Source organism: Xenopus tropicalis, chromosome 1 (assembly GCF_000004195.4).
Source record: "Xenopus tropicalis strain Nigerian chromosome 1, UCB_Xtro_10.0, whole genome shotgun sequence".
Lineage (NCBI taxonomy): Eukaryota > Metazoa > Chordata > Amphibia > Anura > Pipidae > Xenopus > Xenopus tropicalis.
Window position 1 is genome coordinate 131,666,728 of NC_030677.2, and position 14,786 is coordinate 131,681,513.

The 14,786-nt window shown below is 39.1% G+C and overlaps 1 protein-coding gene across 3 annotated transcripts in view; it reads left to right on the forward strand.

Annotated features, from left to right (window-relative positions):
* The first annotated feature begins 3,063 nt into the window (after positions 1-3,063).
* pcsk5 (proprotein convertase subtilisin/kexin type 5) overlaps positions 3,064-14,786 on the forward strand; it is a 246,229-nt gene continuing 234,506 nt past the window's right edge. Inside the window, exon 1 of one of the 3 annotated variants that reach the window (XM_031890895.1) lies at positions 3,064-3,718. In XM_031890895.1, the coding sequence (XP_031746755.1) occupies positions 3,539-3,718 (180 nt within the window). In that variant the 5' untranslated portion in view covers positions 3,064-3,538. The remainder of the gene's footprint in view (positions 3,719-14,786) is intronic. The other 2 variants (XM_031890900.1, XM_031890898.1) reach the window with 2 other exon arrangements.

Consider the following 14,786-nt stretch of genomic DNA (forward strand, 5'->3'; position numbering starts at 1 on the left):
ATCAATATAGTAACCTTTTTTTCTTTGATAGATTGAAATTCTTTGTGATTTCTTTTTCACAATTCTATTAAAAAAAATGTTGTGAAGAAAACAAATGCAGAATGTCAAGGAGCAATAGTTGCATCAAGGTTACAACGTGCACAAACCTAATCAGTGGTGGAAACAACATAATATTGCTGTATTACAGAGCCATGCATAACTTGAAAATAACTTGTAAAATATATCCTTATAAACATGGTAAATTATGTCATCAGTTACTGTATGACTGGTGCTTAGTGGTGTCGCTTATGCTAGGTTTTACTGCCATTTGTTTATAAGAAACAGCATATTCCTCTTTTGTAAAAACAGAAAGTGTTTGAATGGATTTAAAATAGAACATGCATTGAAAATATTCAGGAAGATACTTGTGCCCATACAATTGCAATTGGTGGTTTGCACTATGTACAACTTTCAGTTGTGCGTGTGGACACTTGGGAACGTTATTCCTACTACCAGCCTAGAACCTGGTGGTATTCTTTAGTGGACTATGGCATCCGTTTACTAAAGTGCCTGAAAATAGTCTATTGTTTTCTGCAACTTATTGCCGCGAATGTGAATGTAGCAAGCTGTAGCAGCTGACAGCAACTCACAGCAACTCACAGCAACTCACAGCAACCAATCAGCAGGTAGAATATACTGGTCACCTGTTTTAAAGCAAACATCTTATTGGCTGCTATTTTATTACATATGGGGGTTAATGTTTAGTCCCTATGCAGAGTTATGCATCTGCCTTGTTTTTTTAAGGATCCCCTCGTGTGATGCTAGTGAAAACTTAATTATTTACTTAACAAGTAGTCATAAATGATGACTGAGCTGTGTGTGGCTCGAAACATGTTGTGCCAATAAGAGCACCTGCAGCTCTGTGTCTACAGTCTACTTCTTGTTACCCTAAGGGCACTAGTGCTGTAACTGATGCTGTGCACAGTGGTGTGCCCAAAGTGATATCAACTTCACTCTAAACCATGTGTTGCAATTTATGCACAATTCATGAAAAATAGATGCTAGTTTGAACCGTCCTTGTCCATGACAGATGTATGTAATTACACCACAATTTTTGTAAAAAAACATTATTACTTGCATTCAAAAACTGTACTTTTCACATTGCATTCACTGCATTGAAAATAATCCTTAAGATGTCTCCTTGTAGTTCCATGACTTGTATAAAACCATTATATCCTTATATTTGACAGTAGGAGGGAGATTATTTCCTATGCTCAACACTTGAGGGCTCATGTAAGACCACAAGTGCAATTGCAAATTTTTCTGCAGTTACTTGCAGCTAATACATCATTCATTAAAGATACCTGCATCAAAATGCTCTCCCTGTGCTTCTGCATGGTTGCACTTGGCTCCACTCAGTCCTTTCCATTACCTGTTCCAAATTCAGTGCAGTTGCACCTAATGACACAAGAGGAACCCTAGACTACAGCCACAACATAGCGGTAGCTCCAGGGTTCCTCGGTGCCTTGCATCAATTGGTGCAGTACACTTGTGCCTAAAGAATAGGGCACATGCATCACTTGCAAACCAAACACCAGAGATTATACCAATGTGATTGCACCCAAAATTGTACTTTGCTCACTGCACTTGCAGTCATCAATGATTCCTTTTATGACTATGATCCTCTAGGCGCTAGCCATATTAGAGAAAGTTACCTGCATCTGGATAGAAAGTGCCAGCTACAGCACTCTCCAAGTAAAGCTGCAGATGGCATTTCCAGTTTTCTTAAAAAAACATCAGTAACACCAGTAAATGCCAAGTGCTGAGCAATTGCCAATGCTGGTCATCAAACACACGGGCACTTCTCTTCTGCATGGGTGTTTAGCCAATTTCTGTGAGCCTTTTTATGACATCAACAATGGTATAACAGGGTATCAGCTACACTGGCTGCCCTTAGCACCCAACCTAGTGAATTTGGGATGTAAACTGGAAAATGCTCAGGCAGTTTTATGTTGTAGCAAAAATGTTTACAGGGTAACCCTTTTGAAATAAAAAATAACAAAAGTGGTATAAAGGTGATACCTTTATTGGCTAACTAAGATAACCATAGCAAGCTTTCAGAACATTTTAGTTCCTTTTTCAAGCTGATTACCTTAATGGGTTACTCTTGATGGTGAGTGGTTCAAGACCTTTTCAATATTTTGGCCACAAAAAGAGTGGTGCTTTGGTGGAATTGACCACTTATAATCTAACCTATACTAAACACTGTGGCATATTTGTATTATAACTACAATCCCAGAACCCCCAGAGCCCTGTCACTTAAAGGCAAGATGGACAGCCTTATTGCACTGTGTGAAGAATGCAGGATAGTCCAAGATGTGCCCCTGTCTAACTAGAATTTCACTGCCTTTAAACCAGATACCTATAAAAATGTTGAGGGGTTTCAAGATCACTAAAAATTCTAAGGACATATAAAACTTACAAAACACGCTTTATGAAAAAATCATAGCAACCCCTTTAGTTGCATTATTAAGTATTCCAGATTTATAGTTTGGCAAATGGCCAGTTAGCTGTGTTTCCCACTGATTCGGTCCATGCCTGCAGAATGCAACTTAAACTGAGGAAATTTTTTGTGGTTATTTATATATGTAACTGCTACTGAAAACAACATTGTTCTGTCTTGCTTGTAGTGTGCGCTCAGCAGATACTGACTCTTGAATGAATGTAGCAGAAGCCAGCTGATTACCAGCCCTGGAGGAGAACTGACAGTTGCTACATTGTTTTAAGAGTCAGAACCAGAGAAAACAAATAATAAACAATACTCATTTCTGTTGCAAATACTGATAATGTTTGAATGACAATGTTAAGTTTGCAGTAAATAGGTGCTTAGTTTACAATCCCATTTTACCGAATTAAACAAAAAAGTTTTTGTGGGAGAATTCCCTTTAGCTAATGATTTAGCAGCCCTTGGAAGCATATAAGTGCCCTGCCAATGGATGCTCATGGTGAGGCATCACTAGAGATGAGGGCATCTCTCCGCACTGTATGGTGCCGTGTGCGTGTGTAAGGAGCAGGAGGAGCGGCGCATAGTAACGAGAGTGGGCGGGCCAAGAGGCTGCAAGGCTCCGCCTCCCTTTCCCATCTGGGTGCTGCTGGCTTCGGACGGGAGGAGAGCAAGGGAAGGGGGGCAGTCATTTATGCAGAGAAGGGAAGAGAGAGAGGGCTGCCTTTTCCCACTCACACTCCAACATTTATACACTGAAAAGGGTGGCCGGAGGGAGCGGGGGAGGACTCTCACCCTGGCACTGCGCACCCAATACTGTGGAGTTGGAGCAAAAGACAAACCCGTTAGCACTTGGCAGCAAGAGCGGACTGGAGTCAAAGTGCAAAGCGAGAGCCCGGGCACGGAATAGTACAAGTACCTTCTACCTCTTCTACCTTCAGCTCCTGGCAACTTTTCTCAGCAGCTCTGCCCTGCCAACCTCTGGATTTGCCCTCACCTGCCCGAGTTTCTGGAATAACAGGGGGGCTTGTTTTTTAAGGGGCAGCGGGGCGCAACATGGCAAGTAAGTGGCTCCCCAGGAGATGTCCGCTCGTCGCCCTGACCGTGCTGCTGGGAATCCTGATACCACCGTGCAGGGCTCGCATGTTCACTAACCACTGGGCTGTGAGGATAGCAGGGGGGGAAACCGAAGCCAACAGGATAGCGAGCAAATACGGATACACCAACATGGGACAGGTAATCCCCCCCGCACACCCCCGGCTGCCTATTCATATGCACTCTTCTTCCCTGGGATGGGTGAGGGTCTGTGTGCTGGTGGCATTTTAACTTTTGTTGCCCAGAGCGCGTTGTTCCATTTATGTGGGTTCAGGTGTAAATGAGTTGTGTTACTGAGAAGGGAGTTTGGGGGTGGTGGCACCCCGAGGAGAATAGGACAAAACACAGCTTAGGCTCCCCATAGGTATGTTTATGCCCTATGTGAATAGCGTGTGTTTATTATGTGGCTGTGCTGCTGTCTGACTGCTGTTTGGACTGGGAATTTACATTTCACTGGAGAGCTCTGAAAATCCACAGGTTATGTACACTGAATCTCCCTGATGTGATTCTGCCTGCCAGGAGCAGCACACATAGGCACTGCTGTGTAAGGGTGCATAATCTATCCATATCATTCCACTAATGCCATGTTTAGCATTCACATCCTGCAAAGCATTGCCTGTGCTTGAGTGCCCACACATGTTGGCTGGGTGCTCCTGGAATGAATTGCAAGGAACAGCAGAGGGGACTCCCTGTCAGCTGCTACTATCATAATAAACAAGGGAAGAAGAATGTTGCAGGGCAAATTGCAGCAGGAGGATTCCCTGCCGAGTGTGTTATTTAATGATGTGTGCTGAAAGATTTTCAGAGTAATGTGCCAACACATTTGATGGCAACGAAACTTCAGCTCTTTAGTCGAATGGCTGTAATGTTTTAGGGGTCATGCAGAGGCAGTCTCTGATAGAGAAATACATTGAATATGCTGAGCAGCCTTTCTAGCAGTGAAGTAGTTAAGTATCTTTCTTGTGGGAAATGCTTTATCTATTAACTGTGTGTCCAAGGGGTAACTCTTTATGTGCCAGCCATTCTTATCTAGATTAAAAGAGCTGGTTACTCAATACGCACTTGAACCACTGATACTGATAAAGCTTTGGTACCTTAATTTGTCAAGGATAAAAATAAGTTTAATGAACCCAAATAAGGCTTTTCCTTTAATAATTTAGGCCCCTATCAGATCTAGACTTCATAAAGCAGGTAAAAATCAGCAAAAATAAAGAATAGAGTCTATTTTCACAAAGATGGAAATTGGACATAATAAAAGATAAGTGTTGATTGCTGGTGTCCTTTGCTGACGCAAATGTGGTTGTCCCCTACCCCTCCCATGTGCTTTCTCATCCGCTGGCTAAAACTTGTGATTGGGATCCACATTTTCATTTAAATAGCCTTGACACTTCCCATGCCTTACCTATACAGGCATTCTAAATGGCAGTGATTAGCATTTGATCCCAGTTCTCTTTCATGTTTTTGGTGTTTCCCATGATCGGATTTGTAGAGAAAAAACAATAACAATAATCAAAGAGAACCCTGTAAATTAGTGTTTAGTCTGTGCTAGGACTTTCATCTGTTTAGTTTGTTTAATCATGTCCTGCTACATGGATTGAGAACATAACACGAACTTTGATACCTCTTGCAGTAAAGCAAAACATGCTAGACAACTAAAAGTGGGGGTGGTGCTGTATCAAACGCCCGACCAAATAGCAAAGTTAAAAATAAGTCATTTGGCAATGCAGGGGTTAACATGGAAAAAGGTGACACCTGGTGAACACTTCCTGCAGAAACAAAAACAGTTTTTTTTCCCTGTTTCTTTTCTCCATCCCCCCATGGCATTCCCCACTAACACATGAAAGTGTTTGAAAAGAATATACTTAGAGGAAAGGTTAGATTTCACCCATCACATCAATTCATCATCAGTAACTTCTACTGGGCTGTGTATTGAAATTTGCATATCTTATAGATAGAATTCCCCTATCTGCAGCTGCTTACTATAATATTATATTCAGTAGGAAGAGTTCAATCTATTTAATGGGTTTGGAATGTTCTAACCTACTGGATCCTATCAGACTCGTTGCTGTTTATATATTACAGCATATCTGATCACTTATAATTGGCATGTTACTTTGTTTTTAATAACATAATCAATCTTTCTTTCTGGAATGCTACGTCATAATAGGAAAATAATTTCTATCACTCAGGCTGTGCCTTTTGTGTGTAAAAATATGGTTTTAATAATCAGTATGAACTCTAGAGCACCTCTAGCTCTAATGATGTAAGTGTTCTATGAACTTTCCTTCCAGCATTCCAGCATAGCTTCATCCTTCTTATAACCTCAGTCAGGGATCTGAAGGCCAGCTTGTTATGTTTCTCTTCCTGCTGACATAGATGGCAGTTACTGTATTCAACATCTAAGTTGTTTTGTACCCAGTGTATTAAGAATTCACTTGTCATTAAGCTCGGTGTAGTTTTCAGTTTGTTTCCAGAAACTATGCTTATGTGGCAGTCATCTGCCTGATGTTTAAACCGAAAAGGCTCAGAAGGAGGCCAGTCACTGAAATATTAATTTTTTGGGGGTATTTCTCTTTGTTTGTCTCCTACTGCTGATGGTTTGTAATTCTAGCCAAGACTGTATATTTATATTTAATTGCAATAAGCCCCACAAGTGTAGTCGTATGCTTCTATGTTGGTGCAAGGCTGCACCTGGCAAACCTACTGTATCACTTACTGCCTCCACCCAGGAGTCCCTTCATAGGACCACACTCGCTAAAAAACACTATTATACCTAAGATCCCACAATTAGGGTTGCTTTAAGGGTTGCTTTAAGATAGCAGCGGGCCCAGGGCAAAGATCTCATTGGTGGCCCCCCCATAACTGCTCCAATACATTTATTATAGGACTACAGCAGGAGAATTTAAAGCAAGAAATACAGAAAAAAACGCGTGTGGTTACTGAAATAGAAATGAGGTCCATGCATACCAGCCTGTAAATGTTAAAATGTTAGCTGATTAAAAAAGTTATAGCAGATAAGTCTGATGAGGGTCCCTGGGAACTGACTTATTATCCTTCCTGCTTAACCATATGATCAATACTTATATATACACATTTAACATATTATACCACATTCTTTTTGATACCTTTGAGACAAAATTTAAAAAGTTAAAGTGATTTTACTGTAAGTTGTATCTCATCAACTGTGGGGTTTTAAATAGACATCCCTGGTTTATGTAAATTACATGGCTGAAATTAGGACCCCAACCTCCCTATAGTCCGTTCAGCATTCAGTGACGGCACACATCAGCTTTTTATTGTGGAACGTCCTAATGCAGGGATCCCCAACCTTATATACCTGTGAGCCACATTTAAATGGAAACATTTTTGGGGAGCAACACAAGTATGAAAAAAGTTCCTGGAGGTGCCAATAAAAGCTATAATTGGCGACTTTATAGCCCCTATGTGGACTGACAGGCTACAGAATGCTCTGTTTGGCATTATACTTGGTTTTCATACAACCAAAACTTGCCTTCAAACCAGAAATTCAAAATTAAGCCCCTGCTTTGAGGCCACTGGGAGCAACATCCACGGGTTTGGGGAGCAACATGTTGCTCACGAGCCACTGGTTGGGGATCACTGCCCTAATGCATAGGAAGCAACGTGTAGGGTTGTACTAATATAGTTTTTGTACTTTCTTGCTATTGCATACCACCACCTCCTAAACAGTAACAATTGCAGTATTAGCTAATCATTCCATTGTGGATAATGTGAACCAGAATTGCTCAACAGTTCTTAGAATTCATTGGTCATTTATTCTGTTTGGTGTTGGGTATCTCTTAGTACATCTCACAAGGTCTCTTGTCACTTGTGGTTTTGGCCAGTCTATTTATCTTTTTATGTTTTTTTTTACTTCTCCTTGTCATAGTACTTCAGAATATCTCTCTTATAAGCATAGTAGTGACAGAATAACAATAAACATTAAATATTTACGTAACTGAGGATACATGAGATGAGCTTGTGAAGCTGAACAGATCTTTGTACTTAGCTTTGTATGGAATGGCTTACAAATAAAAGTACATAAGGATGATATGCAGCGTAAAGTATTTATATTTAGCATAGGTACATTCCATATGGCTCATATATTAAAAATATATTACCTTCCAGTTTTTGTGTTCCTCTCAACCAAAGGAATTTATAGATAAACAACAGACCCCAAACCATTTTGTAGCTAAATTGGGAATGCTCACCCAAAGGGAAACTACCATGTAGTGCTTTCTGTAGTGCTTTCCGAAACTTAGTTTTCTGAAACCTAGGTCATAATTGGTTTTCTCACCTATCTTTGCCATCCCCATCAAACCTTCTAGTTACCTATTACAAGTAGGGGATTCATAATCTGGAAACATGTTATCCAGGAAGCTCCAAGTTATGGGAAGGCCATCTCCCATAGACACCATATCAAATAATACAAATTTTCCTCTGTGATAATGAAACAGCACCTTGTATTTGATCCCAGCTAAAATATAATTAATCCTTATTGAAGGCAAAACAATCCTATTTGGTTTATTTAATATTTAAAATATATTTTAATAGACATAACCTATCCAAATATATCCAAAGGTATCCAGATTATGGAAATATCCCTTATCCGGAAAACCCCAGGTCGAAAGCATTCCGGATAACCAATCCGATACCTGTATTACTGTAATAGCTATGTGTGTGCATAGGTATTTTCCATGACTGTTCAGTTTAGGGGGTGATGCACTGGGAGTATGCAGAAATTGGAAATAAACAATGCATCTTGCAGCAAGTGCAGCATGCTTTTAAAACTGGTTAATGTGACTGGTCTTGTTTGCATATTTACTTTTTGTTTATTATTTACTTTTAACATAAACTGTTGTTGATCACTGTAGATTTAAACCTTACCCTCTGATAATGAGTAGCAGTAGCAGCTCCTGTGTTTTTTAACCTGGACAAACATTTTAAGACCTTTCCATTTAAGTTTTCTACCAAATCTGTGGCCAGCTTCAGAACTGCACAGATCTGACTGTTGAGTTACAGAGTGCCCATCCCACACCATGGCCATCCATTTTTGCAATTGCTGGCAGTTTAGGATTGGGTCACTTTGGTGAGTGTATTGGTTGCCAGTTCAAACTTATGTAATTGTGTAAAGTGTCCTGAAAAGCTGAGTGCCATGAGGTATTTGGACATGACTGTCATTCTAAATCTGTCAGTCTGCAGAATTGTCCCATAATCATCAAGGCAGACCAGGAATAAACCAATGTTATACAAATGTTTTGTGGAAAAGCCTTACATGAGAAGATTTGTCCTTAGTGTCCTGTTCCCTATATGATGGTACTAAAGCAATTTTTGGTTCACCTGAACAAACTGCACTTGAAATCTATACATATGTAACCAAAGTGCTGCAAACACTGTAAGATAATACAAAGACAAGTCCATCGAACAGATGTATAAAATAACATATTTTGCTGTATCCCCTCTCTTTGTGCGGCTTTCAAACACTGGTTTGAAACTATTGTTTGAATTAGAATCCTATTTGGTTTATTTAATATTTAAATTATATTTTAATAGACATAACCTATCCAAATATATCCAAAGGTATCCAGATTATGGAAATATCCCTTGAAGCCTACATTGGCGGATATATATGTGTTTAGTAAGTCGTTGGGCAACCTTTAATGTTTGTAATCTTGTCAAGCTGGTAGCTTCAGTATACTGTATGTGTGAGAGGTCTTTGGACAACCTGTAAATGCAAAAGGGCCACATCTATTCTCATAAATAGGATATGTAACCTAAGGTCATTCATGTGTGTGGCCACAATGTTAGATCAGATGCTCTGTGGGCTAAGTTACACTGAAAATATATAGTATCACATTAGACTAGACAGGCATCTGGGTCTAATTATCATGTCAGAATTGTCGATGCAGCAAATAACTTACTACATGTGACAAATACTGTACTTTGCAGGATTTGACAGAAAAACATTTTTTGGGTAAGCATAGACCTAAACTGTCAGTTCATATTAAAAAATGTTAGGGGTCAATTATGCCCACAACTGCAGTGAGCAAATTGAATTGTAATTTTAAGCACAATCACCATGTTTTATTCCCAGAATGCAGTGTTTTTCAAGGGCAATTCTAGTATTATAGCATTCGAAAGGGTGCATTGCACCTGACCCGACTGTGTACGGTTCAACACAATTAATGCAACTGCATGCACATTTTGTCACATATTGAATGCGATTTTGCAGAAAAGCAGCTGACATCATTCCCAGTTTTCATTGTGCTGGTCACGTCTTTGACTGATTCTTTAGGTCAGTGATCCCCAACCAGTGGCTCGTGAGCAACATGTTGCTCACCAACCCCTTGAATGTTGCGACCAGCGGCCTCAAAGCAGGTGCTCATTTTTGAATTCCTGGCTTGGAGGAAAGTTTGTTTGCATAAAAACCCAGAGTACTGCCAAACAGAGCCTCTTGTAGGCTGTCAGTCCACATAGGGGCTATTAAATAGCCAATTATTGCTCTTATTTGCTATAGATAGATAGATACATCAACAGATGTAGCAGGGCTCATTTTGGAAATGAAGGCAGAAAGAGCTGAGCATTGCCAAGCCCAACTATACAGAAATGTAAAGTGCACATTTAATTTATGGAGTTTAACGCACAAATCACTGCAGGGTAAAGTGCGGGGGTGCAACTGTGCTTGCGACCGTAAATGACCCTTGTTGTCTACTTTGGTCTATTAGAATTGAAAATCCTTTTGGTGCATTATGTCTCTCTATGCTGATGAAAGGTAACTGTCTTACTGAAGCCTTTAAACCCAGTGATCAACATTGAGCCAAACAATCAGATCACACGGGAATCATCGCATGTGTGACTAGCTTAATTCTAGTCTGACATTTGTACCAAATGTACATTGTGAAGTCCTCTTATGAGCTATTGTCTCAAATCTATCAATGGGTGACTTCTTGCTTTATTGTCTGTGTGCATTTTTCAGGGGAATTCCACAAAGAAGCAACCCTGGATGCTATTTTGCATTTACAAAGGTGATGGAGATTAAGGGACAAATTTATCAACATTTGAATTTAAATTTTGACCACAATTTTAGCAGTATTTTTGTGGCAAAAATCACAAATTTCTAAAACTCAGGTTTTTGGGATTTATTAAGCAGAAAAAACCTCAAAAAAAAAAAAAATAAAAAATAAACTTCTAAAAGCTGGCAAGTTTTTGTAGAAGTCAATGAGAGCTATATTTAGATTTTTCAACTGTTTTTCAATTTAATGTAATTTTTTCTCATTCAGGTCGTTCTTTCAGGTTTTAAAGCAATCACGTTTTCAAGTTTAACATTTTTTCTTTAATACGCAAGAGTTTTCTTGTCCCTTAGTTACTGTTAAGGCAGTGACTGAAGTGCATATCACTGACTGAAGCACACACCAGGATTACATGGAGATAAATATCATTTAGTAGATTTTTAAAATGGACTGCATTTTATAGAAAAAAAAAAAATCTATGCTGGGTCTAGGGCTTATGCATTAAGATTTACAGAAGTATAATTGGGTCTTGCTCTTGTGCTCTTTCATTTTAGTCAACTATCAGACCTTTTTCTGTCTTTTAGACTAAAAGAATGAACAGAGAATTTACTGTTTGTTGAAATTTAGAGAATATGTTAAGTGACAAAAGACTAAAAGTAATGGATAGATAATCTGCAGCCCTGCTTGTGCTTTTCACCAGTAACTCCCAGATCACCCACTGTGCTTCAGCTGTCAGTGGCATGCTAGATGGTAGATGTAGTTCCACAACATACTGAGGATTGCAAGTTGCTATGCTATGCTATAAATGTGACACGGAATTGATAAATGCACATTCCCTTGTCACCTGTTTCATAAATGGTTTTGTATCTATGCTAGTACATTTATTTTCTGAAAACAGGGGTTTTAGTTACAAAATTTTGACCATAAAATTGGTAAGCCACAGTTGCACTTCCAGTGTATATATATATGTATATTTTACTTAGCTTTGGAGTGTTCCCACAACCCCCCTTGTTTACTTGCTATAAATGTATTTATCAGTTGATATCGAATGGTGTTATTGTTAATTGCTCAGTACACCTTGTATGTAATTTGTAGTGTTTTGGTCATGTTAGCAAGCTTTCAGTGGGATACTAGTACCGTAGATGTAGTTCCACACAAAGAATTTTATTTAAAACATATGGAATGGCACATATTTCATCAAATGGAAGAGCCATTTCTGGTGGTTAAATGTAAATAATGAAATTTACTTTAAGTAATATGAATCTGCAACATGTGCAAGCTTCATTACATGGAGTTCAGGCAAGCCTTGGTATTTGGGAAGATCACAAAGGCCTGTGACAACTAGGGTTGCCACCTAGCCAGTGTTTTAACAGCCTAGCCCAGGGGTCCCCAACCTTTCTTACTTGTGAGCCACAGTCAAATGTAAAAAGACTTGGAGAGCAACACAACATCATAAAAGTTAATGGAGGGGCCAAATAAGGACTAAGATTGCCCATTAGTTAGCCTCAGCTTACAGGAGGCTTTATTTGGTAGTAAAACTTGTTTTTATTCAACCAAAACTTGCCACCAAGTCAGGAATTCAAAAATAACTACCTGGTTGGAGGGCACTAAGAGCAACATTCAAGGGGTTGGTGAACAACATGTTGCTGTTTATACTGCAGCTAAGAAAGACAAAAGGGTTTATACACACACAGTGGACAAAGTGCAAAAAAATGGGCAAATGGGGTCTCTCTAAATTTTGCACACTGCGTGGGGCATTGTTCGAATAGCTGCAGCAGACTGACATTTGAATCAAATGCAGCTTTCATTGGGCTGCACTATATTCAAAAGGACTGGACGGGGGGCTCATAGGCACTTCCTGCTCTAAGGCAAATGGCAAGGCAGGGCTGGAGTGCTCCTACTGAAGCTGCTCTTTGCAAGGAATGCTGGATTTTAAAAACCTGCACTTCATGCAAAGAGTAGCAACCCTGAGTGGAGCAAATGCATCATGTGCATTGTTAAAGGAACCTTAACCTTAAAAATCCTTTCTTTTTAGTATAGCAAATCAGTTATTTGTCATTTTTACCAGAATCATTTTTAAATTATTAATTTGTAAGATAAGATATCTTTAAGGGGTTTAAAACCAGGTGGGAGCCTAAAGCTGGCCATACACTAGTTGTGGGGCAGTTCAGGCCAATTCAGTCAGCTTGATGCAGACCATTTGGCATAAGGTGGCATCCGTAATCTGATGTGTGTCCCTTAAAGATTTTGAAAATGACCAATCCCTTAAAAGTTATTGGTCTGGTAGGCAAGCATTTTTTTTTGGTCCTGTATACAGGCCAACAAGCTTCCACCTTGGTCTAGAGTTGTGGTAAGTATTCAGCATTGAACTGTGTATGGTTAGATTTAAACTCTGGAGTCACAAGGTTATTTACTAATTCATGGCCAGAGCGTATGAAAGTGTGTAACAATGATCATTATGCAAAGGTACACTGACCAAACTAGTGTACATTGGTGTTGATGACACTTTATATCTTGTATCAAACTGACAATACACTTGACAATATTGGATGCCAGCGTAACGAAAACTATGGGTTCCTCAGTCAAAATCTGATTGGGGCTCAGTTGCACATCGGGAAGTCTGGAAAATCTTTTTAGGCAAGTACTATATCAGGCTGTAAATGCTATCCTTTCTCAATGGGGCCACTACACGGGACTTGTTTTATTTGGGCCCCTCTAAGGCAGTAGAAACATATAGAAAGATCCACTTCCTTGGTGACCTTAATCTTTCCAATCAATGCTAATTTAGATCAGATTCTACTCTAAAACATTCAAAAACTGTGGGGCTCTGACATATATTTTAGCATTTAGTCTAGCTTTAAACATTTTTTTACATCTTGCATTCACTTATTCACTTTACATTTTTTCTAAACAGTAGCCACAGCATTTTGCATAGATAATTGAGTCAAGAATATAAATAAAGATAGTTATACATTGCAAATGTGAATTTGAGTATATAATGCATTGTTGTGACTTGTACATCTATAACGTGTTGCTAATGCTATTATTATTATCATCTGTCAGCTTTAACCCTGCCAGAGAACTCAATGCATCATTAACAAGAGAGGCCTGAACCACTTGGGAACAAGAGATTCCAATTCAGTATTTTTGTAAATAGAGTACTCTGTTCCCAAGAGGGTTAAAACAGTGCCTAAAAAACAGGTTTATATAGGGTCAGTGTATTGCATGAGCCAAAGCAAGAGGCATCAGCATGAATGCTTGCAGATAGCAAAGACAAACTGTATAAATCTGGGGTGTCAAAATTTTTTTCTATAGCCTTTGGAATCAGCAGTTTCATAGCACATTGATACTCCTGCAACCTTACTGCCATAAAAAAGCAAATCAGTCCAGGCCACCTAACATGACATCATTCAACTGGTATATTTTCTCAGACTTTGCTCCTGTTCAAAGTTTACCAACATCATTTTAAATCTCTGTACGTACTTCTTCTTATCTTGAATATTGCAATTGAAGAAGAAGAGGCCATAGTCCATATACACACAAGACACGTTTCTTAGAGGTTACTAAAAATGTGCTTAAGTATATAGCTCTATCACTGTTAGCCTAATACTAATAAGTGGTGTCTGCCCCCCCTGCATCCGCTGGGTCTGCTGTGTACATAGTTACGCCACTGATACAGATGAGTGTCATGCATGCAGGTAGTTCATTATTTATGTAGAGCTGTCCAGCTGATTTTCTTTGTACATGAGTAGGAATAAAAAAAAACTCTGCTTTACTGTTTAATTTCAACTATTTTTTGTTACACAAGTTCAGTCCTTAAATGCTGGTCTGATTTAATGAAGATTTACTTTAGAGCAAATATACAAGGACATTTGGAGCCAACAGGTGATTACTAGGATATAGTTATAATGGTGGAAGAAATGCTGCTGCCTTGGACCGCCAGATCTGCAACAGATCTTCGAGACACCAATGCGTTCATACCCATAGCTAGGTGCATGAGCAGAATAGCTTATTTCTTTTGAATTGATTGTGCAACCTATGTGTTGCACAATAAAGTATTTCTGTGGCAAGCCCATACACTAATAAATTATTTACTCAATTGGAATTTTTTGTTCTCCTTCTTAGGGGGCAGGTCATATGTTTCTTTTTTTCTAAGCAAGTTTTTCTTTAAGATTATGTGC